Source organism: Seriola dumerili, unplaced genomic scaffold (assembly GCF_002260705.1).
Source record: "Seriola dumerili isolate Sdu_G_001 unplaced genomic scaffold, Sdu_1.0 BDQW01000381.1, whole genome shotgun sequence".
In the NCBI taxonomy this organism is placed as follows: Eukaryota; Metazoa; Chordata; class Actinopteri; order Carangiformes; family Carangidae; genus Seriola; species Seriola dumerili.
The window spans coordinates 251,442-278,370 of NW_019174636.1; the positions used below are offsets into that span (position 1 = coordinate 251,442).

The 26,929-nt window shown below is 40.7% G+C and overlaps 1 protein-coding gene across 3 annotated transcripts in view; it reads left to right on the forward strand.

The window, feature by feature from the left end:
- The window catches only part of LOC111233234, a 53,909-nt gene that overhangs the window by 20,878 nt on the left and 6,102 nt on the right, over positions 1-26,929 (forward strand). Inside the window, exons 2-5 of one of the 3 annotated variants that reach the window (XM_022761000.1) lie at positions 6,110-6,147; positions 20,879-20,984; positions 25,233-25,451; positions 25,981-26,121. In XM_022761000.1, the coding sequence (XP_022616721.1) occupies positions 6,110-6,147; positions 20,879-20,984; positions 25,233-25,451; positions 25,981-26,121 (504 nt within the window). The remainder of the gene's footprint in view (positions 1-6,109; positions 6,148-20,878; positions 20,985-25,232; positions 25,452-25,980; positions 26,122-26,929) is intronic. The other 2 variants (XM_022761001.1, XM_022761002.1) reach the window with 2 other exon arrangements.

Consider the following 26,929-nt stretch of genomic DNA (forward strand, 5'->3'; position numbering starts at 1 on the left):
CCACCGTGTCTCTGTAAAACTTTCAGCCCCTCCCTTTTCTCGTGTCACCTGTTATCCCACAATGCTTTGAGAGTGCTTTCATTCCTGTCAGTAGAAAAGTAATGAGGTTGAACCTGGCTTTGCGCTGCATTAGTGGGTCTTCACCATTCGTGGTGTGGAGGCGGGGTGTGGCTCTGACACTTGAGAGCACCGGTCACAGTCAACACTGGTCACCTTTACTGATGAAGGACGATCTCTTCCTAAAACAAACCCTCTGCATAAAACAGGGAAACATGTGAAAACAGTGTGAGAGAGGTGTCTCTGGAAGCGATGATCCAACATCATCATCTGAAGCTGCAGCTCCCCTCAGAGATTCAGAGATAGATAGATAGATATATAGATATATAGATAGATAGATATATAGATATATAGATAGATAGATATATAGATAGATAGATAGATAGATAGATAGATAGATAGATAGATAGATAGATAGCAGTATCGAGAGTGATCTATGCAGTTTCACTGTTTCCGTCACTGATAAAGTTAACGTTTTTCAGCTGCAGCACTGCAAACAGCAGACAGACATAGTCAGAGAGCGGCTGGTGAACACAGCGGAGCATTCAGCAGCTAAAGAGCCAGATGTTTCCCTCAGGAGCTGGTGGAGACCAAACACGGAGCTAAAAACAAATGAAACAACAAACATGTTGCTAATGGATGATGGTATGTCAATGTTGTGTTCATTTGTTACTGCTGCCCATAAGTTGACAAAAAACTGGTTATTGCAGGTTTAACTCGGGGCCAAGAGAGTGAATTAAACACAGTCGGTAAGGTGTTTTGCTGCTTCACATTCTGGTGGGTTTTCTGCTCCTGTGTTCTCTGTTCCCCCCCTGTGGTGATGGATTTCTCTGTCACTGATGCTGACGCTAACTGGCGACTTCACAAAGAAGCCTTCGCTGTTTGATTCAGCGGGACTGAAACCAAAACCTGACGTTTAGTGTCGCTGATGTCTACAACGATTTCTGAAATGAAAACCCTCTCTGCAGCTTCACCCAGGAGGAGAAGTATCATGAGTGAGTGGACAGGCCTGATGAAACAAACCTGAAATAAAAATATATATCAGGGCAGAGCAGCCTCGCTTATCTGCAATAGCTGCTGGAAAATTTGGATGTCTTCACGTCATGGACTTTTTAGGCAGGTATCAACAAGAGCGAATAACACTAGCAGCATTTTAGAGATTGTAAGTCATTGTTTGAATCCGAATGGAAACATAACATTTTGAAATCAAGCGTTATCTGCAGCTCCACAGTCGGTTCTTTCACCCTGTACCAATCGATCTCTTGGAGCAACTTCGGTTCAGAGCTGTCATGTCTTGTCCCTCGAGGTGACGCACAACATCTCCAGACTGTATCTTCTACCTCTGAACCCCAGTGACGATAACCCCCCCCCCCCCCCATCACTCCTTCCTCTCCTCCCACCACCTCCGCCCATTGCCCAGAGGGGATTTATTGATATTGATTTGGATGGAAAGCTTTAAGTCTCCATTGAAGGGAGTATGAAGGCTGAGGTATTTTTAGGCTCTGTCGATCGGCAGCGCTCCCTTCAGCGGGGCCTGGCAGACAGCATGAAATCAATGCGGACGGCATCGATGTGGATGTTGGGCCATATGTTGCGAATACAATACATAAGAAATATCGGCTATTTAGTGCGAAGTAGACTGGTAAGTGAGTCGAGGCTGCCTTATTGATTTCGGCTGTTAAATCCACTTCAATCAGCCTTTCATCAAAGAGGAGATGAAAGAGGGGCGACGGGGCTAGAGGAGGACTTTTAAGCCTCCAGCGATGAACTGCTCCACTGACGAGATGTGGAGAAAAAACCCGCTCGAAACAATCTCGTGGTGATATTCAACAACTTAAGCAAATTTCTACACAAGCACCCTTATCTCGACTTCTGTAGCTGAAGTTCGGCTAATTTCATAGCACTTGACTTTGAGTATTTCGGTGTCTCCTGCAGCGTCTTGGATCCAGCGGGAGCAGCATTTTATCTCACTTCTTACCGCGAGATATTAGAGATGTAGGTTATAATTTGTGTTAACGAGGGGGAAGCCTCTCCTTTCATCACCACTTAAATCTAATATCCTTCAACATCCCAGGCCTCGCTGACTCATACAGGTCGTGCCCCCCCTGTGCCAAGGCATGGCGTGGATAATTAATCTAATTTTAGCGCTGGCTCTCAGTGTTACACTGGACACAGATTTCATCTTCACCCGTCTTAATGCTGCGATATAAGATGGCAATTCAGAGAAGAAACGCTGGATTCAATCGATTCATTGGGATCCATGTGAGAGGACTGAGTGTATTTACATGCATACTGGTGTCCTGGTTATGAGTCATTTCCTGTCTCTGTTTATATTCAGGATATTAAGCCTACATGGAAAACACTGTCACAACCTGGATGGCAGATTGAGACAAAACAAGAAGTCCTTATTCAGATGTAGCTGGAGTTCAGTGAGCAAAAATCAGCAGTGACAGCAGAGCGTGTAGAGTCGATTAGAAAATGAATATCGACAATACTGATCATTGACCAACTGCTGAAGTCGTTCATCAGTCAAAACATTTACCGGTTAAAGCTTAATGTGAGAACAATGTGAAAATGTTCATTACTTTCAGGCCTGGATGCAGAGAAGTGTGAGATGCTGTATTGTGCTATGGAAGTCTTGAACGCTGCCAAATCAAAGAGGGCAAACACACAGGGTGGGTGCCAGCTGGACGCAAGCTTTTACAGCCTTCAGGGCCCAGGACGACCAGGTGAACCACATCAGCTCTGAGTCATAGCAGGAGCAACCAGCGCAGCTCGCCAGACAGAGTGGGAGGGAAGCCACCGAGCAGTTATTCATATCCCCGGTTACATGATTTAAAGTTCTCAAAGATCCCGATCAGTGTCTGTCGTCTGTGCGGGCTGGTGTTTCACTCTCTGGCGTCCCACCTTCATTTAAAGTCTGGCTGCCTGAACTCAATTTAATGATCCATACCTTTAATGTTTGTCTGACGTTATCCAAGTTGTCAGATTGTGTATGAAACGCGAGCTAGACACAGAATCCAGACATTACATACATAACCCATCTGTTACGACAACCTGGCAACCCACAACCTGATTCAAGTGTTCAGGCTGGTTCGACTGCAGGATTATCTGTCATTAAATTAACAAATTTAATTTCAATTAACAAGTTTAACTAAACGAGTTAATTGTATATTCATGTAATGTTTATCTAAAGGTTATATGATGGAATTCAAATTTTAAAAAAGTGTAAATGAATCTTGTTATGTGTTTATTATGTAGTATTTCCCGTATTGTCAAACCCACATGTTGGCAGGTACCGTATGTATTCTGCACCTGGCTTCTCCATTCAAACTGCCAGCAATGGAGGATAAACAAGAGGAGTGATAATTATTCAGCCTTTTCAACACACTACTGGCATCAAACGTAGAATGAGTGTCCTGCAACTAAATCCAATAAAACTCACTCCTCCACTGGCAGAAAAAAGTAAATACTAATTAGATTTAATTAGTATTTTTTTTTTTTTTTTAGGTTTGATCTATTTTGACTTAGATTACTGCATATAACTAATCATACTGTTTGTGTTTTCTGATTAACTTCTATTCCTCTCTGTGCAAACTGATTCTGATACATGTTGATTTGATCTTAAACCAAAGTATTCCTGTTTTTGTTGTGAATAGTTCCACATATTCAGGTTCATCAAGTCTAGGATCAGAACTCATGTGACTGATGTTTCCATGTGCGAACACAAACAGGATTCTCCTTAAACCGATTGACGTTGTTCAAATAAACATTATTCAAACACTTATTCTTCCCAGCCTCAGCAAGTCATCTGTGGCCGTGAGTGTTTCTGCTTCACTTGTCTCTCCTGACTTTTTCCTGTTTGTTTTTGCGAATCCAACCGCTGACCTCACACTCGACATCTAAACCCATTTAGCTTCTGAGCCGCCACTGATACCGACTGATATCTCTCCACCGCTAACACGCACCACACTAATCCCGGTGTCATTTTCTCCAGACTGCATGTTATTGTCCATCTACACATCCGTAATAAAAGTGCTGCTCGCTCATTGTGGGCCGGGTGACAGGAAAGTGAGGCGACGTCTTGACATTTGACAGAAGCACACTCAAAAGTGCGTCACCTGTCGAGCATACAGACTTACAGAACAGAGAATATTATCCTATATTTTAAACCTCCACATATCTCAGTCCAAAATCAAACTAAAACTGCATCAAACCCGGCCAGTACATTTAGTTTGTCCGTGACAACTTCCACTGTGTATTTTGCACTGCACTGCGCAGCACCAAAGAGTAAACACGGAGCTGAAAACAACATCTGCATCAAAACTGTATGAGACAGAGTGCAGAGAGACAAGGACGAATGGAAACCATTGAGATAAAGAATAAGTCCGGTGAACTGATGCATCTCTGCATGAAAACAGCTTCTATCCTGCTGCTAACAACCGCTGACTTCAGTTTTGAACGTATTAAAACACAATTCAGTTATCAGGGAGCACAAATAATTCATTCAAGTAAACACATTACTAATTACATGTCAATGAATGATCAAAAATCTGCCGGCCGTCAAACCTCAACATCACAGCATGAAAACATGTTTCTCACCTAAAACATTAAATATTTTATATTAAATGTTGTTTTTTGTATTTTATCATTTTATTTTATTATTATATTTTCACATATAACATTGATATTTAAAAAAATATAAAATATTTTAAATATTAGAATTAGAAATATTGATATTATGTCAATAATTACACACATATAATAATATGGTGATGGCAGAGTTTATCATTCATGGGTTCATTTTTACCTTTTCAGTATTAATGTAGTGTAATTGTACAGTTACGGTCACAGACTCTCTCTCCACCTCATTACACTCGTATGTGAGTGTAATTCATTTGACAAAATGCACTATAAACAAAGTTAAAGATGAATTAGACTGACAGCATTATCATTATTATTATTATTATTTTGTGTCTATATTCAGTCCATTTCTCAGGTTTGGTTACCAAATCAGAGCCTCACACGCAGGATAAAGTATCACAAACAGCCTGAAAAATGGCAAGTGCTGATGACAAGCTGTTTGTTGCAGACTTACAGAAATAACAACTCTAAAATGGACATATCCCTTTAACTGACGTGACAAACGTTAAGTTAAAGCTGATGTGATGGATATGAAATGTCCCTCACTACTAATTGGTTGGGACAAAAACAAACCAACGTCTCCTAAAGAAAAAACTGCTGCCGTGAGGACGAGGTCTGAGGAGATAATGAAGTGAAAACAAAACAAATCAAAGCAAATCAGTCTGATTAGGCTGGAATACTGTCACTGCACAGTGTGAACACAGACACTGAGGACAGTGATTACCCAGAGTCACATGAAGGCTCCTCACATGCTGCATTAGATAACTAAATACTGTTAAGGTCACACTCAAGGTCATCATGTAATATGAGGAGAGGGTACCGTCAGCTATCGTCACAGTCCCCAGAGTCTGGCTTTTCTCCTCAGCCAGACAATAACAGCCTCTGTTTTCTATTTCATTACCACTAAATTATTAAAGCAGCTCTCTATTTCCTATGATAGTAACAGGCAGAATGGCTTCCCCTTTCATCACCCGCAAATATTTCAGAATCATCTCTGGCCTTCATGACTCATACTGGCTGTGCCCTCTGTGTGCCAAAGCTTGGCGTGGATAATTAATCTAATTTTAGCTTGGTGTGTGTTTGTGTGTGTGAGTGTGTGTGAGTGTGAGAGAGGAATACTGGACAGCGTTGTCATTTTCCCTCAGCGAGCACGTTGAAGGCTGCATCAGCCTGACATACTGTTATCTCCTCCTCCCTCTCTCTGTCAGCGTTCCTCGCTCACGCCTCTATCTTCCTGTTCCTCTGCTATCACAGATGGTCGAGACAAAGCAATTGTGTATTCATGGCTGATATTTTTTGCATCTGTGTTTTCTGCACATGGATTGATACCTGTAGCTATCACAACACCTGATAATGAAATTATCTTAAATTCATTTCTCTCTGTTTCTTTTTCTCTTTGCCTCACCAGCAGTGGATGCGGTGCCGGTACGGAAAGATGGGGATCAGGTAAAATGCTATTATCTTTTTTTTTTTTTTCTTTTTTAATGCCTCCATCATTTCTGCACACCTCAATCTATTTTCCCATTTTGCTGAAAGCCACTGTGACTGAATACAAAAGACGGCAGTGCTGGTGTCCTCAGCTCTCCTCTTCTATCTGAACAGTCAGAAACAGACATGGTGGTGGTGTGTGTGTGTGTGTGTGTGTGTGTGTGTGTGTGTGTGTGTGTGTGTGTGTGTGTGTGTGTGTGTGAGAGAGAGAGAGTGTCATTTCATGTCTCCTCAAATCTTTTAGAGGTGAGAAAAAGAAGCGCTGTTACTCACCCAGAACTGCCTCCTGCTGTTAGACGGCCGGGCCGCGGCCTCAAGAAAGGTCAACAGATCTAAACTTTGAAAGAAAAGACGGATTCACAATGTGTGCAGGGTGGATTTGTCTGTGTGTGTGTGTTTGAGCATTTGGAAGGTATTAGGACAGTGTCAGAGTTTCTGTTGTTTTGTCTCTGTACTGCAGCTCACTGGAATGTGGCTTTTTTTTTTTTCTTTTTTTTTTACACATCAAAGTCTGTTCACAAATCTTTGGCTGTACAACTTGGGTCTGAAGATGACAAGCTTGAAAATGAAACTAGAATCACCACCTCATGGTTGTAAAATGTAAATCTGGTCACAATCTCTCCTTCCTGAGTTACAGCATTGAATAATGACCAAATGACCAGAAGTGATTTTGCAGAACATTATGATGTCACAGTGAAGTTGACCTTTGACCATTTACACACAAAATGTCATCACTTAATTATATCCTTCATTCATGAATTTCCCTTAGGGGATAAATATCTATCTGTCAAAATATGTGATTTGTGAGATCACAGTGAACTTTGACCTTTGACCTTGGACCACCAGGTTGTACTCAGTTCATCCTTGAGTCCAACTGAATGTTTGTGTCAAATGTCAAAGACGTTCACTCAAGGTGTTACTGAGATATCATGTTCATGAAAATGGGACAGACAACCCTAAAACATAATGCCTCTGGCCTTGGCTGTTGCCAGTGGGTGCCCATGTTTAACTTCACAACGCTATGAACTGTGGGTAATTCCCTCTGGAAAAGTCTGCAGAAACGCAGATTTACGGAAAGTGTGCATAAAGGGCTCAGAGAAAGATAGATAGAGAGAGAGAGAGAGAGAGAGAGACAGAGAGAGAGAGAGAGAGAGAGAGAGAGAGAGAGAGAGAGACATCATGCACTTGATGGTTTCACAGTGGGACAGCACTAAGCCCTCATGGACTTAACGGGAATGCGCCTCAAAGTCTTTGAGTCCATGAGGGTGGACGTTGGGATTGGGCCTAAATTTGCTTCTACTAGTATAACACACCCGAATATCCAACCAAACTATTGGGGGTTGAAATGCATTATGGGTATTGTAGGCGACAAGGAAGAAGAATGTGTGGAATAAAACAGATGACATTTTTTAAAAACTGCCTATGAGTCTGATTCTGTCACAGGAGTACCCTTTTATTGAGCGCTGGGTTAAAGTGTTGTCTTTCAGCTTTTATTTGAGGGTATCCACATTACTACTGTGTATTTTTTTTTTTTTTTAAATCAGTGACCTGACGTTAGTCCAGCTGATTATTTGTTTTGCTCCTGCAGACCAGACTGGAGCTGGTGGTTGTGCCGGTCTGGCAGAGAACCACCAGGGATGTCTGAGAGCTGGACTTCAGACAGTCACAGAGATGTTAAATATGAGTGGCCGTCCTGGAGGCTAAGTGGCACACAATATAACTCCAACATCCCTGCTATTATTTGTTACATCTCACACATCCCTCTCCTGCTTCATTTCATGCCTGTCTCTATACTATCTGTGCCAGGAGGGCAAAAACTATAAAGCATAATCTAAAAAAGAAAAACAAAGAAAGTTGATGTTACTTGTTGTTTGCTCTGCAGCCTCACAGTGAGGAGGTCCTGAGTTTGAATCTTCCAGACAGCTCGGGCCTTTGTGTCTGGAGTTCACATGTTCTCCCTGAGTCTGCGGGAGCTCCGGTTTCCTCCCACAGTCCATAGTCGAGATTAATTAGTGACTCTAAATTGGCGAAGGTGTGAATGGACTGTCTGCACGTGTCAGCCCTGTGATAGTTAGCCAGCTTGTCCAGGGTGTACCCTGTCTCTCACCCAGTCTGCGCAGGGAAAGGCTCCTCTTGCATGGTAAGCAGGTATAGATGGTGGATGTATGACCACTTGCTTTTGCCCCGGGACGCCTGTGAGCTATGCATGAAAAGAGCTCCAGATCCTACACGCTGTTCATAATGTAAATGTCAACACCTTCAAATTAGAGCTGAAAGTCAACACGTTACCCTCACTGTTTCACTGCCACTGTTTTATTTTAAACCCACGGTTTCTGCAGCACAGAGACAACACAACGGACGAGTCACGAGTTTTTGGTTTCAGTTGAAAAGTTTTACTGTCCTCTGCTGTTTCAGATGGTTTCAGCCTTCAGAAGCTCATATTAGTCAAACCTGTGTCTGCTCCTGTGTGTCTGCCTGCACTCTCGTGACTGGCCGTGCGTGGCTGGGTGTGAAGGTGTGCGTGTGTGTGTGTGTGTGTTGATAGTCTCTTACCAAGGCCACATAGCCGCTGTCCCCCCCAGGGCTCAGACTATTACTGAGCCATGTATCACTTCTCAGCTGTGGACCCTGGGGAGAGAGAGAGAGCAATAGAAAGAATGGGAGAAGAGAGGGAGACAAAAACAGAGACATCCATCTTATTGTTTTTCCATCACTGGCTGCTGCTTTCTTTTCTTTAGTGTTGTCATTTTTCCTCCCACACGAGGGTTGGAAGGCCGTCACGCACCAGTAGTTTCACTACTGTATCAATATTTTAAAGGTTTATTTGTTAACATCATTATATTACTGCTGAGTTAATTACAGCATGCATGTGAAATCAAGATGGAAATGACCTGTAGCCCCTTTAGTAGCTAGCTCCAGTGACTTTCTTAAAATTAGGACCACATTTCCCACAAACCCTGTGGTTTTCTGCCACCCCTCATATTTTTTTGGTTCAGTGTTGACATTCGCAGTGGCCATGGGATCAGTAGCAGAATTCATTTTGATCAAGTGTTGTTCCTGTGGAGCGCTGATCCCATGGCGGCCCTCCAGTTGTTTACTTCCTCAAACATGACTCCTCTGTGTAATTTATAGACCTGCAGAGAGAGAGAGGCCAGCAGGTGGAGAGGGACCTGATACAATATAATACAGCAGCTCGGGGAGACGATTCAGACTCTAAAACACTACAAACGGACAGATTGGAAACACTAACACACATTATAGAATGAAACTACAGGCTGTGAACACGAGACAAAAAAAAAATCATAACTCCAGACTACAGATGAAAAGAACACATTATTACGAGGCTCAGACAGAAACAGAGCATGGCACAGTTGCTTACTGAAGACTACAAACAGATCTTGGCCACACACCTGTAGTTTAGCTCTCTTGGAGAATAACAAACTACAACTAGAAAGACACCGAAGAGCAAACTGATGGAAAAATGTAGCTTCAGCTAATGAACCTGTAGAAACTGCAGCATTCACATAGTTTTACTCTACTTTTTTTGTTGACAAATGTTGTTACTGACGGTTGATTTGTGTCCATTTATTTGTGTCCATTTTAACGATTTTTATAACTGATGATATGAACGATTTAAGTTTGTAACTATTCCAAGTATATCCAGATTCAGATGAAGATTAAAACAAGACTAAGAGTCCACAGTCATGCTGGCAACTCTGTACTTTACTGAGCTTAATGCTAACCTCAGCATGCTAACATTCTCACATGCTAACCTGCTGATGGTTAGCAGGTATAATATTTACCATGCTCACCATCTGAGTTCAGCTAAACACAGAGTACAGCTGAGGCTGATGGGAATGTCATTCTTTTTGAACATTTCCATCCATTCTTGTCAAAATATTTCAGTTACAACCAAATAGTATAAACCTCATGGTGGCGCTGCGGACAAAGTCCGGAGCTCATCAAAGTTATTAGGATTCATGAGCTGGGAACCATGAATGCCTGAACCACATTTCATCACAATCGATCCAAAGTGGTGGACAATACATGAAGCCACGCTGCTACCAAGGCTAACAAACTCATACGATCCTGCAACTCTATAGTTTAGATGATGCAGGTTAGAGAGTCCCTGAAGAACCAGGCCTGGATCTGATTTGTCTCTTCCTTTTCCACATTATGGCTCTGTTGGGATTTCAATTAGTTTTACAGGAAGTACATCACAACAAATGATGCACAAAATCCATCATCAGTTATTGCGATGTTTTTAATAAAACATTAACAAAGAACTTTTTATTAGTTTTATATGAGCTCATTAATAATTCATCATGGACTCACTGTTTACTATATGAACTTATCTTCATTGATTACTTTACCACGCTCCTTAATCATTCCTGGATACATAACAAAAGCCTCAAAAGTCACCTTTTAGAGATTAAATGTATGAGAGTTTGTTTAAACCGCAGCAAACAGGTGAGGTGTGAAATCACCTTAAAACTTTACATCACGGACAAACGACAGACAACGTTTTAACAGTGAACACGATAATCAAAGGTATGAGCTCATCGAATTGGACTCACATTCGCACACTGAACACAGGAAAACATCCCTGTTGCATTAGTCTCAGTGAAAGGCACATTAGCTGAAACATCAGCCTGTTTGCGGTTCCACTAAAAGTCAGATCAATGCTGAGTGCTCCTCTCAGATCTCCTCTGAGGATAGACGCTTTCCAGATTCACACAAGTCGAACGGAAGGGGATGGAAAACACAAACGGACCTGACTGAGATTCAGCTGCAGCTCTGGTGTAATTTATCGGCCATTAGTGTTTTCCCTCTGAACCAGGGTTTTAGACTTGAAATGAAGTTTCTGGAAAATGAAACCACAAAGACATTTTCTTAAAAGCCTCACTTAGATAATTCACCACTATTCAGTTTCTTTCATGTTTTTCAATTTCATGCCAAAACCGCGATGTTTCCCACCAGGGTCGGAATAATATTTTAAATGTGAAAAAGCTTCTGAAACTGTGACTCCAAAGTAATGAAACTCTTTAAAAAATAACAGCTCTTAGCAAGATGATCTCACAGCTCTTAAACCCCCCCTCACTGCTTTCTATTATGCCACTGATAAACTTTCATAATTTTAAGAGGCCTTCACACTTGGAAGAAAATATGAAAAACCTCCTGAACTCCATAATCATAATTATAAAAATATGATTTTTCTCTTCTTCTCTGAATACATCCTCAACAGCTGCTCTTATTATAAGATTATATTACTGTATGTAGCGAAATGATTGGTAGCATGCTCCTGCTGTGACTGTGCAATATATCTATAGAAATAAAGAAGAAAATAACCACAATGAGAAGTAGTTATGTAGCCTCCATCTGGCCCACTGCATGCTGGGAGAGGCTAAAGCACCCTGTGACCATGAATAAACAGGTATAGAAAATGGACGGATGGATGGATAGAAGGTAGTTATCATTGTGTAAACTGTTTGCTTCAGGAAAATGCTTAAAGACGTGAGCTGAGAACATCAGTTTACTGAGAGACTGTCTCTGTTATCGCTCGCACAATGCTGCTGCGCCGCGCTTCGATTCAGGAAAATCCACCAATGACGAGGCTGCGGGGAAGAGCTCAGCTGTTTTATACTTAATAACTAATCTGCTCTATTTAAATACAAAATATGAGCGCACACACGCACACACACATTACAAAGATTTTTTTGTCCTCTGTTGACCATGAGAGTTTAACATTCCCACACTGAGAGGTGGTTCTGCATCCAAATCCTGAGACCTCTGACGTAAGCTGTGTTAATAATACACACACACACACAAACACACCCACACACACACACACACACACACACACACACACACACACACACACACACACTCAGTGTCCAAGGACACAGATGACACCACTATTACCACTTGCATCTCGCACGTTTGACCATTATAAATCACGGCTGAAGCCTCCTACACACAGTTATTAATTCCTTTAACACACTGACCCTGAACCCTGTTGTGTTTGCATTTTCTGAATCATTTAGAGGGTAATACCAACACGTTTCTGCTCCATAGCACAAAATGATAATAATTTATCTGCAGAGGTTGTCAGGGTCATTGATCAGTACCAAGGCCTCAATGATTACAGGGTCAGTTGCTCAGATTTCAGGATTTCATGGCTCACCGTGCTCTATCTTTGATTTATGTAACAGAAGAGATTAAAATTTTTAGCCATGCTAACAGCCTTGGATAGGGATGTTGGTCAGTCACTCAGTTTTGATTCGGACAGAAATATCTCAACAACTATGGACCGGATTGCCAGGAACTTCAGTACCAACATTCATCGGTACCCAGAGGTTGAACCCTACTGAGCCCAGGTTTGGTTTTTAGTGAAATGTCTCAACAACTATTGGCTGGTTCACCATGAAATTTAGTTCATACATTCATGCCCCTTCAAACTGATGATGGTGCTTGATGAAAAAAAAAGTCTTCACACATCATCCGGAAGGGTGCTTTGTGTTTAAGTGCTAAACAGCAAATATTAGCAACATAACACACTAAACTAAGATGGTGACCAGCGTAAATGTTATATCTAAACATCGGCCTTTCAGCATCGTCAGTGAGAGCATGTTAGCATGCTGACATTCGCATTTAGCTCTTAGCACAGATGTGCCTAAACAGACCCCCACAAAGCTGCTAGCATGGCCGTGGACTCAGTCCTATTAGACTAGGGGGAGGGCAGATCATGACAAAAAACATGAGCCTCATTCGGGAGGTTTTACAACCTGAGATTTTTGCTCTTATTAAAGGCTCATTACTAATCAACAAATCATTAACTGATCAATAATAACAAAGACCTAAGCTAGTCCTTATTAACTCTTTTTATTTAGGGCAACTTATTTGAAGGATCTACACAAGAAGTACAAGAGAAGATCATGTTTATCAGTGTTGACACCAACAGAGGTCGACAGAGGTCATAAATAACACAACGTCCTTTCAACACTGAATACATTAACATTTAACTAAATATTTAACAATCAAGAAACAATGTATTACTGTTGTTATATTTCTCTAATAAAATATTATGTTTACAGTGAGATGATTTGTCCTCGGTTGCCTCAGATCTCTGAGTGATTTATTCTTGTTGTTGAAAGTTAATTTGCTTCAGTCCGAGCTGCAGCTCCACTGCTGAGCATGTTCATTAGTTTCCAAGATTAAATAAAGCATTATTCAATTAGTTCAGTTTAGTCTGTCAGCTGTGTGACTTTTCCACAGCGAGCGTTAGTGATTAACGACGTGTTTGCTCAGAAAAACTCATCCATGGATAAACGAAGGTTAAAAAGAGAGAGGAGTTATTTCTCAGTGTATTTTTTTGCTCAGGTGAAGCTCTGACTCAGGTGTGCTTGTTAGTGCATGTGTATGAATTATTCCCCAGATCTCTCCCCTGTTTCTTGTTAATGTGGATCCGAGGCAAAAAGCAAACAAGGCGTCTGGTGACTTGTACAGGGCTTTGCTAAATCCCTGTGCCACATCTCAGGGGCTGCTTTGTTGGAGCAGGATTATTCTTATTCCTCATTCACTTGTCATGAACCTAAACATCTCTGACATGAATATTACATCGATGCTTCAGAGAAGGTGAAAGGGGCCTGCAGGAAGACAGAATCAATTCTAGCTTTCACTTTCGGCTCGCCCATGGTTTGAATTTTGCTAACCAACCCCTGCGTATGCCACTGGATGAAAAATGTTAATCGGTGCAGGACGGCCTTAAACCAAGCCAGACCCAGATTTACATTCATTCATGTAGATATTCTGGTTATAGAGTCTCTGTGCCCGGCAGCTGCTGCTTTAATGAATAAATACAGAGACAGAGGCCGAGCTCCATCTTAATGTTTCATCACCTCTGGTACAGGTTTTCTCTCCTCATTCTTCTTTTTATTGCCAAATTAAAATGAGGTTGTCCATCTTCCACCAGCCATGTTATTACTGTATTAGCATTTTTATTATAATTCGCTTTGCTTGTTTAAATGACCTTATGCTGAACTGTAGCCACTCGTACCAGCAATGATAATGTCATGAAAAGGCAGCTGACAAGACACCCCAAGGAAGGGAAATATGTTTCATGTTTCCATTTCTATATACATATACATTAGCCCATGTTTACATATTTACTAAAAGCTTTTATTCATAACCATCCAATGGAGCGCCTGAAATTCTAAAATTACAGTTTCAATAAATTATTTATACAGAAATGCCCCATTTATGTCCCTATATCAAGAGTGATGTTGCCATATATGTCACTTATATTATCATCACATATATACATCCTCTGGATATATGAAGATATAAATTTATAATATATATGAAATACCAATAGTAAAATGTGTATATATACATATAGTAAAGCTATATATATATATAACATATTGCGACCATATATTAAAACAACATAAGCCTACATATAAAAAATGTAGATGCTTATGTATGTTTTTTTTTTTTTTTTAACTCATTTTAAACATGTCTATCTTCCCATTGTGGGAAAGGGGTCTCAGGCTTTTGGAACACACTGTAGGCTATATAATGTCAACATATACTGACAGGCTTTGGAATGGATATATATTTATGGAACACATGTCTAAAATACAAGTGAATAAAGTATCTATCTATCTATCTATCTATCAATCTTGCACAGAGATACACAATTGTATGGGCTAGAAATATGTCAACATATAAAATATATAAAACATATAAAACTATTTCTAATGGGTTTCATATACATATGTCATATATGGAAATTAAATATTTGTTTATATATTACATTCGCAAAAGTGTATTTTACATAAACATAAAGCCAAAGCATCAAAGGGAAATCTGACTCAAAGTCTGTTAATATGAGACTTATTCAAGCTGTGCTTTGAAAACAGACAGTGCACAACAGAAGTCCGATCAAAAATCATAGTTTATATTTTATATGACCATAAATTACACTCCTGGATGTCTCTTATGCCTGTCTGATTAACTTCTGTGGGAGCAAAACGCTTGCTGAAGATGCAAGATAAAGTTTGGCATTTACTTTGACACAAAGTTTAGGGCATTTTCCGTTTCACCTCCCATGCAGTCTGTGATCTGCGGCTTTGAACGGTACAACTATGATAACAAGCTTAAAGTGCCACTGGAGAAACTCTTCAGGGCAGTGCAGCGACTGTGACAAAGGGTCTGATGTTTAAAAAAAATAAAACAAGAATAAAAAAATCCTTTTGACAGCAGCACATTTAAATTCTCTGGAGCAACCACAGCTTCCAAAATGTTCCCTTCACTGTCTCGTGTCGGCTATAGTGTGATGCATGATTGTCTGTGTTTGTGTATATACTGTATATACATATACATGTGTATGAGAACATGATAAATGCTGTCCAGGTTTGGCCTGGACAGATTTGCTGTTGCCCCTGGCAACAAGGTCACTGCTGAATGGTATCCATTGGTTACCTAAACATTCTGGGCAGTGTAGATGAACAAAGAGAGATGGAGCAGCTGACAACTCACAAACCCAGTACTACACACAATTACACAATTTCTATACTTTTCCAGTTCCAGAAACTGCTTCTCATGTTCAATGCATCTAAATAAAATAAAAGCTGCTTCACTGGTAATACTGGTGAGAACAGGCTAATGCACTGTACATTTACAGACGCACAGCTCATCCATGTATCTGCTTGGTACAGTTTCAGTATCCAGTTAGAACCAATTCCCAACCGCAAACATTATATAGTCTGAATATGGGTTGACTGCATTTTGCACACAAATAAAATTTCAGAATATAACTGAAACTCTACAAGAATCAGTCACACACATATGTAGGGTTCTTGCAGATTCAAAGATTAAATTCTTAAAGGTCCCATATTGTATAAAATGAGATTTCCATGTGTTTGATTATAAATCAGGTCTAGTTTCTATATTAATACTGTGAAAGTATCAAAACGCTCAGTCCACAGAGAAATGCACACAACCTGTATTCAGAAAACTGAGCCTTCAAATGAGCTATAAGGACTTCTGTAACTTTGTGATGTCACAACAAAGCAGTCACTGTTCTCAGCCAGGCCCCAAGCCCCACCCACCTGAACCCACCATCCAAACCTTGCAGGTTTTGGTTTCTCTGAGTGTTTACCTGAAATCTGTTATATTTTTATTGGATCACTCAGATAACAGTCAGCCAATCAGAAGAGAGACTCAGAGCCTTCTCTTTTCTGAGTGGCTCACCGACCTGTTGTTATTAAAAGAGAGAAGCCTGAGAGGAGCTGTTAAACTACATTGAGATGGTTTTTGGTTCCTAAAAACACAAATATATCTTCTTATGGATCAACATTTTAAATACAACACTGGAAAATGCAAAATATGGGACTTTTAATTCAATTTAAGACCAGATTCACTTTAAATATGAACTAGTCCATGATTAAAAAAAAAAGCAAAACACATTTGTAGATCTATCAAACAAAAGACTTGACTGCAAGTAAAATTCTTGTGGCCTTTAAAGCTTAGAGCTGTACTGCAGGACTTCTTCCTGAGTGTAACACATGCATACAAAACAATATCTGGTATATTTACTGAGGAAACTGCTGAAACCCTAAAAATGTTTAAATTACTATAATTCAGGGCTGAGGCTTAAGACCAGTTTCTATGTTCCGAATCTTCTCTTTTCCACTATTAAATCTCCTTCTTCTCTTCCCTCCTTTGCTATACCTTCCTGTACTGTTCTCCTCCCCTCCCTACCCCCCCCCACCCCCCACCCCCAGCATGGCCGTGCCGAGTTTTCCTGGGAAGGCATCAATGTAAGTCTCCTTGTTTAAATCTCCTCTTCTTGTCCCCCCCCCCCCCTCCATCACTCCTCCATTACCTGAGTTTGAGCTTCGAGTATATAAGTTGACATCCTACTCGTTTATCCTTCCTCCCCTTCCTGCCACTCTTTCTCTCTTACTTATCACTCTCTCCCACTGCCTCTCTCTTATCCCCCAGTTTTTCTATTTCTCCCCTTAAACTCTTTCTCCCATCCGTCTCCTCTCTTGGCCCTCTGCTAATCTACTGTACTGCAAGCTTCATATATACACAGAGTCACAGATAACAGGCTGTAATAAGCTTATCTTATCCACAACTGAAGCCTTCGTACAAGTCCCGGTTTTTACTGAAAGCACTGCATGATGAAGTGCATCACTACTCAGCAGTTTCTGTACCTTCATCAGAATTTATTTGCACAATGTACATTTTGCTCAACTCTATGCTGCCTGGAGGAAAATAATCTTAGATAAACACATGTCTTGTTCAAGCAGAGAAATATTCTAATGAGACTTTGTTGACCTTAAGGCTGCACAGATTTTGAGATTTAAAATCAACTCCTCTGGTTTGTTTTCCTGGCCCGGTGGACCAGGCTGGTACTGTTAGCTTATGGGTGAAATGTTGTCTTGCATGATAGACCATCATGCTTTACATGGGAGAGACTCACTGAAAACCCTGGATAAAGTAAAGACAAATTATGTCTCAAATAAAAATTATGCAAAAGTTGTGCAAGAGTTACACATTTTTATTATATATTTATTATTATATATTTACTTTATCCTGTACCTGTGTCTCAATTCGCATACTTCCATACTCACCCTTGCTTTTTTGCGCGCATAAGCACGTTCACATTAATGATGGACACTCACCCTCAAGAGTCACCATCTTGGCTAGTTAGTGGAAGGGGAGGGACCACCAATGTATTTTCAAACTTACCCTAACTGGAGAAGGAAGATGCGTTGACGGCGCTGATGGCGGCCTAATTTCCATGTCACATGACACACAGGGCACATACAGGAAAGTAAAATGTTGATTTTGAAGTTGAGTGAGCAAAGCGGCCAAAAGGTGGGCGCCAATCACGGTCACCTGTTGTGATTGTCATTTCTGGTGAGCGCACAATAGCAGTGTTCACTTTGGCACAACACTATCCTGTTAAAATTCACGCACTATGCCAGTGAGTATACTGTGTACACAGTGTACTACATGGGAGTGTACTGACTGACGTGTCCAGTTTGAGACACAGCATATGTGTTACTGGAAACCAGGTGGTTGGGGCACCGACACTGAACCGCTCAGTAAACATGCTGTAAAACAAAAACAATAAGCTAAAAGAGAATAGACAGCTTTGTATAGCTGCAGTGATTCTCCGTGAGTTACAAGTAGTCACTTGATTTAATCTAAAAATATAGATTAATGCAGCTAGTTGCTAACTGTACTCAGACCCCGTATTTTATATTCAACTGGTTAGAATTGTGATGAAAGCCGACAGTGCTGCTGCGCTATTTGTTGTTTCACCAGGGTTCTGTTGGTTTCACATTAGTATGACTGTGTGAAAGATTGGAAGCCACAAAGGTAAATTGAGGAGGATGTTTGTTTTTTGTTTTTTTTTTTTTTGACGGGGGGGGGGGGGGGGGGGGGTTATAAAATATGCATTCACATCTGGTTTATTACATTTGTAGATGAATATGCTCTAGTGGACGCAGGACTAAAGAAGGAGAAATGCATGATCATGGATCGCTTTAATAGCTTCATCTGTATGCCTACAGACTCACTGGCTGCTGTGTTACTACACCATATAATGTTACTGTTACATGCAGGGTATAAAGGGGATAGGATAACACATAGATGATACTCTGCTTGCACACCACAGAGGGAGCAGATAATATCAGTTTGCCTTTATACAGTAATTAATGCACTTTCACTCAAAATATTACATCACATCTATCCCAGAATCCCCTCGGTGTAACAGAGTCCACATGTTTTTCCTACTATTTCCCACTGTAATTAGCCGCTGGGAGGACCTCATTAAAAGCCGGGATCTGTCTCTGTGTTCATTACTTTGCTGCTTGGTTTGCCATGGGCACTGGCGCCAGGAAGTACAGTAGAAATCACACAAGCATGAGCAACCTTCAGGTTGGTGTGCTGTTCACTCGAGCGTACATGGTTTGGAGTATCTACAACCTGATTCTCCTCTGCCTGGCTTTACAAATAATTTCCCAAACACTGATTATAAAGTTTAGCAATAAATATCACACAATTCTAATATTGTATGACACTATCAGTACTCGGCCGATATTCAATATTGAATATCGTGTAATTCCCCGCCATATGTGATACTTTTTATAATTTTGAAAAAAGGACACAAGATACAATAACATATATATAAATGATGAATAAATAAATAAATAAGTTGCGATATGTGATAATATCGCATCTTGTAATCAAGCAACAACTTGAAAATAAAGCCAACACAAACGCTAAAAACTGCAGTTCATCAAATGGCCACTTGAGGCTGGTTCCAAAAGTGAGTCAATCCTCATAGACTCCCATGTTAAAATGTTATACAACTCACCCATTTAAATTTTTATTAAGGCTTAAACTGCTGCATAATTGAGCAAGTGGTGGCTTTGAGTGACAGGTGGGTGAGTGTATGCTTGACACAAACCAGCATGGACCAAAGTCTCAGCTCCACACATGCCCCACCTCTTTGCCCATTTTTTGATTAGCCAGGAGTTCAGCGCAGTCAGGTACTGCCAAGATGGCGATGGTGGAGCAACTCAGTGCGAGCAACTTTTCAGGAACTTATGGGTGATGTCACAGAGGCTATGTCCGTCTTTATTTACAGTCTATGGTCACAATATTTGGGCTGCACTGTATCAAGATATTACATTATGGATATCACCCAAGCCTACGCCATATCATTTGAGGCTGTATGAACCAATAATGTTTATGATGGGTTTTCACTTCACATGAATTCTGCCTGTATTTCACGAGCTCTCAGTTTTTTCCACTCCAAGGGTGCAGATAACCAAGGGCATTTGAGATGGGTAAGCTGGGTAAAAGACGTCACAATGCACCATGTCAGGGTCAAAAAAAAAAAAAAAAAAAAAAAAGTCTCCAAGTGAGAGGGAGGACCACTGTTTAACTAGAGGACACAGGTTTAAGCTGCTGTCTCTGCCCTGAAGAAGCGTCCTTGAACAAAACAAGCACCACAATCTCTCATTATCATAAAAATATCTCCTGCTAAAACGTACCCTTATGAATAAATAAGTCTCTTGGCCATTGTTTCCACTTGTTATCCATCAGATTGTAGGTAAACTTTGCACTGAATACAATCAATTTTATATTTCACTGGTGTCAATACTACATCTCTCAGTGACTCCATTTTTTGTGCAAATTCCCACCTGCTCTGGTCACAAAAGACCCCTTGTTGTCTCGCTTTGGAATCACCACTCAAGCATCAGTTTTTCCTTTGAGCCGGAGTATATCTATGACTGTCTTCTTTTCAGACAGTTATCCCTGTAAGCCCTTTACAATTCTTTGAATAATTAACTGTCCTTTCTTATTCCCTTCTATTATAACCTCCCTCCTCTCTTCTTCTATCTCTCTCAATCTGTTTTCTGAATCTTCAATCATCTGTTCTTTTCACCTCAATTTCTTTTATTCCATTTTCTTTCTCACACTTATCTCTTCCTTTCTCATCTGTTCCTGTTTTGTCATTTTTCCTGTCACATTTCAATTTTTTCTTTCTTTTCATCATTTCTACACACTCCGTCCTCTTTCATTCTCTTACCCTGCTTTCTCTATTCTCCATCTTTATTTGTCTGCTCCAACCACACCTCACCTCCCTCCCCTCTCTCTTTAGTTGTCCATGGAGGACACTACTTCCATTCTGCCTCGTCTCAAGAGGAAGTCCACCAACACCTATGGGATCGGTGCTCTGGCTAAGTCCTCTCTGACAGGTGTGTCAGGTGTGTGTCTGTGCTGCTAGATGGTAAAACAGCCCCCATGTTGCCTCCACACGCTCCACACAGACGGTCAAGGATGAAGTTGTTGTTGAGCACTGACAGGGGCTTCCTTTCCCTGTGGTGTAAAAGTTAGTTCTTGTTTTCTTTCTGTGTGTTGTTCAGATAGTTATTTGGTACCAGAGCAGCACAGCAGCCGTATCATTCATGTGCGGTTTGGTTCTTAATTGTAATCACAAGACAATATAAGCAACTAATTTTTTTCCAGAGCAAATAAATCAGAGTAAATGGGGCGTATAAACCAACTTAAAAGTTTATGCCAACATTAATATTGATTACGATGGAAAGTAAATCTACTAAGTGTTACCATTCATTTAGCATTAGCTTACCAAACCATTAATTCCCCTTTGCAGAATGGAGTTTGTTTGTTTCGCAAACTTTTCTCAGAGGTCGATAAAGTATGAAAACAGAGCGATCTTATTGGTTTAGTTAGACTTAAGAGGGTGGAGCCAAAAAAAAATCTTCTTCAGGTTTCAGCCCTGCATGAAAAAATGTAACCCCTTCATTAATTTTAATGATACCACTATACTGGCCCAGAAAAAAAATGGAATCGGAATCTGGTTCAGCTTTGAAGCAATGCCATGCAACCCTATGCAACCTTCTGCAACCTTGGGCAATGCCATCCTATAATGCACTGGGTTGGCCTTTAAATAGGTGTATGCGTCTGGTAGATCATTCTAAGACGTGATCAAAGAAGTAGCAGAAACGTCCCCTGTCAAAATGGTAAATTCCATCCTCGTACTAATTATAAGTCTTGTTCATTGGCTTGTGTTTTACCCTTTTAAAAGCCTTTAAACTCAAGTATCTATTATTCAAATATTCCCCTCCTAGATTGTATTAAACAGTCTCACTAGTACCAAAAACAACACACCTCCACCAACAGAGAACCTTGCATTTTTGACATCAATTTAATAAGATGTGAAAGTGAAGAGGATGCTAATATCATGGAGCCTACTGTTCATGCTAAGCCATACTAGCCTACAACTACCAGGATAGGCTAATTAAGAAGCCTATTATCAACTATCTGATTTTACAACATCCTTTGATGAGATTTTAGATTATATTTTGAACATACATCCAATACTATTCAAGGTTATCAGTTAGGCAGTGAGAGGTGTTTTGCTCTTTCCTGCGCATTTTTGCACAAAAGGCTTTATGCCTTCATTAGAGAGTAGAAAAGCTAACAGGAAATGATGGGAGACAACATACAGGGGAGGTCCCAGGCCAGACTCGGAGCATGGATGTTTTCCATGACACGCCTTTAAGGTGCTAGAATGCCAAAGGCTCCACTTAGGTTTAACAATTTTTACATCCAGAGCAGCTCTTCCTTTGAGATTGGTTTGATTAATAAAAACTCCATTCTGCTTCTACTCTGACTTCTGTGCTGCTTTCAGGCCAAAGGATCATCTGACACACTAAAAAAAAAAAAAAACAGGAATTATCTTTTTACCTTTGCCTTAAATGGCGGATTTTGTAAACTGATCTTTGCATCAACAGACAACTTCACTCTAGAGCAGGAGGAGGAGGAAGAGGAGCTTGGAACCAACATGGCCGCCCCTGTGGGTGCCCCCTTCCTATAATCACTCCCCACTTTCCCCTCTCTTCCATTGATATCAACAGCAGACGTCAATGACAGACATATTTCGCAGAGTCATTGATGGAAATCCAATCAGATCTTTAATTTCAAAGAAACTAAAGTAAGTGGGATAACTTACTTTAATTACTTCCTGAAGCATCTCCACAGGCGTGTTGGGAAATGTAGTGTATTTGTAATGTGGCAGTGCTGGTGGTGGTGTGCCCCGATATTTGTGAATTGGTGCCTCTTTTGTGCTCTCTCGTGCTTTGTGCTTCAAACTGTAGTGCTCTGTGCTTTGTGATGTTTCAGTGTAGCGCCTCAGAGTTTTTGTGCTAAAAAAAAAAAAAAAAAAGTGTTATTTCTGTTGTGTCTGGTGCACTTTAATTAAATCTGTTGGTATCATTTAACAGTGTATAGCATTATTCTTTTGAGCCTTTGAATAGCCAAGACCCCAACACCCTCCCACATCCCTCATCCCCATTCTTTTCATTCCTATTTCCATCCCCAATTAGACTCTGCAGGGAGTGTTTGATTTTCAAATGAGATTGTCTCTCTTTGGGGGGAAAAACTGTTTCTATTAATAACTCAGACTGTAACTTGCCCCCTGGACCCAGGGAGCAATTTCCAAAGCTCCGTCTCTATTTATCCATGCCTGTTTGACTTCAATTAAATTTTTTATTGATCAGCCTCTCTGCAAGCATTTGACTCAGTGAATATGTCCCTAGTTTGAATCTCGTATTTGCATCTTAATTGGGCAGAGATTTGCCAGTGGACCCTTCTCGACATTCTGTTTACACCCAAGGATTACGTCCCTCTGCCTCTCTCAGTCTCTGTAACACGGTTTTAATTACGTAAAGTCTAATGAATCTCATTTATTCTGTTTACCGGCAGATGAGTAATGGCTTTAATTATTAATATGGGGTTGTCAACGTTTCAGGCATCATCCTTGTCCTTTTCTCTTCAATTCAACAAACTCTAACGAGCACACAGGGGCAACCCTGTCCCATTTGTCACTACGGTTAGCTCCTGTCACCTGACCTCTGACCAGTTCACGCCAGTCTATCAACTGACCAGAGATGTGGCAGATGTCGCAAAAGGTCTATGCTTTTATGTAGCTAATTCATCTTCATTCGGTGGTGCAGTGGTTAGCAATGTCGCCTCACAGCAAGAAGGTTCTGGGCTCAAACCTGTCAGCCAGAGGCCTTTCTATGCAGAGTTTGCATGTTCTCCCTTTGGTTTCTCCTGGGTACTCGAGCTTCCTCCCACGAATTCAAAGACACGCAGGTTAGGTTAATCGGCAACTCTAAATTAAGTTAAAACTAAGTTAGGTTAATTGCTGACTCTAAACTGCCAGTAGGTGTCTCTATGTGTGATAGACTGGCAACCTTTCCAGGGTGTACCCCGCCCTTGCTGAATGTCAGCTGGGACTGGCTCCAGGCCCCCCACGACCCTAAAAGGATAAGCTAAAGAATGAAGGTATTTGATTATTCAGATATTACTCATGGTGTGTTAAGGTATATAATAATTTGAATATTTACAGTTTTCATTAATTAGATCTCAGAGAGGTTGACATGTTGTACTCTGTACAGAAAGACATCTTTGGTAGCATCCATAGTTGTTAGCAGATCTTCTAGTCTGAAGACTCAAGATGAGGATCAGAGAACAGAGCAGAACAACTTTCAGTAGTCTACCCAGCTCTGATCGTAATCGAAGCAAAATATCAGACCATTTTAATGAGCAAAGACTCACTCGTTACTACAGGAGTTCACCTCTATGTGACATTTGTATCTGCTCTTCCTCACGAGTCACATCATTATCATCTAAAACAGCAGATAATGACTAATATGAGGAGACGGTGACTTCTGGACTCATTATTGATAATTACCACATAACTAATAACTGCAATGTGGCAAATTGAAAAGGTTTGGATGAGGGTGCTGTAGATGTTGATGGGAGATGTTCTGCTGACAGATATTAGAAAGCAGCAGCGGTCTAAAGGTTAGAGGCAGATGCGTTTGTCTGACAGGTAAATATTAACACCACTGTTGTGTTGTTGACATTTAACCACCTACTACTCCTGCAGTTCAACTGAGGTGGTACTTAGCAGCCTCCAAGTGTGAATTTGAGGAAAAGATCGATGGTTAAAAAGAAGAAAAAAAAAAAGTGTGAACGTACCTTGGATAAACAAGGATTTAAAAGGAATGAAAACTGCTGCTTTTGACATGGTTAATTCAGATTAAAAGCAGTATAATGCCCATAAAATTGAACTTGCACTCATTCTGATTACTAAATGTATTTTTACGCAGTAATAGTGTAAATGCCAGGTTGTTGTCATAATCTCATAACCAGTCACAGAACTACCTGAATCCATCCATACCAATACATTTATTACCCCACAGACATTATCTATCATACTGTAGTTAATCAGTTTTCCTACATTACAGTTTCTCATTATCATTCTATATCCCACCTGAGCCTCAGCTGGAGGTGAAGTCAACTGCAGAGGCCAGAAGTAGTTTTGACAGTGTTTGTGTGTGTCTGGTGTGTGTTGTGTGTGTGTGTGTGTGTGTTGTGTGTATGTTGCTGGTCTTCCCCCACCCTTCAATTACCTGCTGTAGGTGTGACACGCTCCATGAAGGACAAAGTGACCAAGCCCACTGCCATGGCTCAGGGCCGTGTCGCTCACATGATCGAGTGGCAGAGCTGGGGCAAACCATCTGCAGGGCCAATGGGGGGGGCAGGGCATACCAACCTGCAGAGGGAAAAAGAGAGAAGGATGGAGAACGACGCTTACAGCGACCTGAGCGACGGCGAGAAGGAGGCTCGCTTCGCTGCAGGTGAGGGAACATCTGGGTGCAGGTGGTCATGTTCAGGCAACCTGTATTTTAGACCACTTATCTACATGGCTACAAAGTATCTCACATTTCAGACTGCTCAATAATTAATTGTGAAATAGTAATAAGACTATTTTTTATTATTTTTGGAGGGATGGCCAACAAAGATTTATCACACTGAAGACATGCCTTGGTATCTTTTTCTTGTACATTTTCTTTCTATTCACCGGTGCAAGATTTTTCTTTACTCAAGTTTAGAACATCTAATTAGTTCTGGCCCATTTGGCAAAGTTAAATTAAAATTTATTCTCTTTTATTTCTTTACAACTTTTACACATTTCCTGATTGGAATAAACACTCCATGTTAACGGCAATTGTTACCTCCCGTTTGCCTTTTATCACTAATTAACTTTTGTTTAATGCACTGTATTTCTAATTGTGTTTCACTGCGTTAAATGTTCTTTTTTTATTATCAGTACTGTTGCATCTCAGATAGCATTGGTATAACTCTTTCCCCTCCTCTCCCCCTCAGGTATCATGCAGCAGTTTGCGATCTCCGAGGCGACTTTGTTTGGCTGGAACTCGATGGATGGGGAGAGTATGGGAGCCGGCTCCAACCAGGGCAGCGTTGCTCACCTGAGTGAGGTCAACCAGGAGAGCATCACCAGCAGAGGTACTGCAGTTAAAAGCTTTTAGCAAATGGCCACTTGGCATGACTAGAAGGGTTATTACTGCAGTATTTGGTTGCAATCCTTTTTATTGATACTTTGGGAACACAGTGAGGACCTGGTGCTCACTGAGGTTAAATATAAGGGAGAGAGGTGAGTCTTTTATGTAGCTGTACTACACATACAACTACACATACTTTATTCTCACGACATATTTCAAATGTTGCACACTCAGCTATTTGTCTATAGACTTCATATTCAGTGATTATTTTTACTGTCATGCGTAGATGCAGTTTGGGAATACAGAGCCCTGCTGGAAACTAAAAACAGCCACGTCAGTTATTCTCCCAACCAGCTTTAAAGGACTTTTGGAGGGCAGGCACACAGCTGCAAATTTCTGCCTTTCACTGCTACTGGGCACTTACTCAAAAACCTCCAAATGACGAATTCAGTTAACAGCCTGTCATATCTGAAATATCAGAAGACATTCTGATGCTGTGTCACGTATGCTTGCGTAAGAGAATTTTACCAAAAAATCTAAAAGACGAGCTGTGTTCAAGTAAGAAAAGGAAATGCACAGAAAGTGAAGTGAAGAGGATTTCACTTTACACTTGGTTGAATAAAACAAAAACAGTTTGCGGGAAACAAACTCAGATCCTGATTTGTGGTTTGAGCCTCAGGTGGGAAGAAGTCTGTTTAGCTTAGTTGCACATAGGATGATAAAATGGAAAGAAAGGAAGGGAAGAGAGCAATTTTCGCAGGCAAGAGTAGAAAACCCATCTGACCTCACAGGGAACAGTCACATAAGCTCAT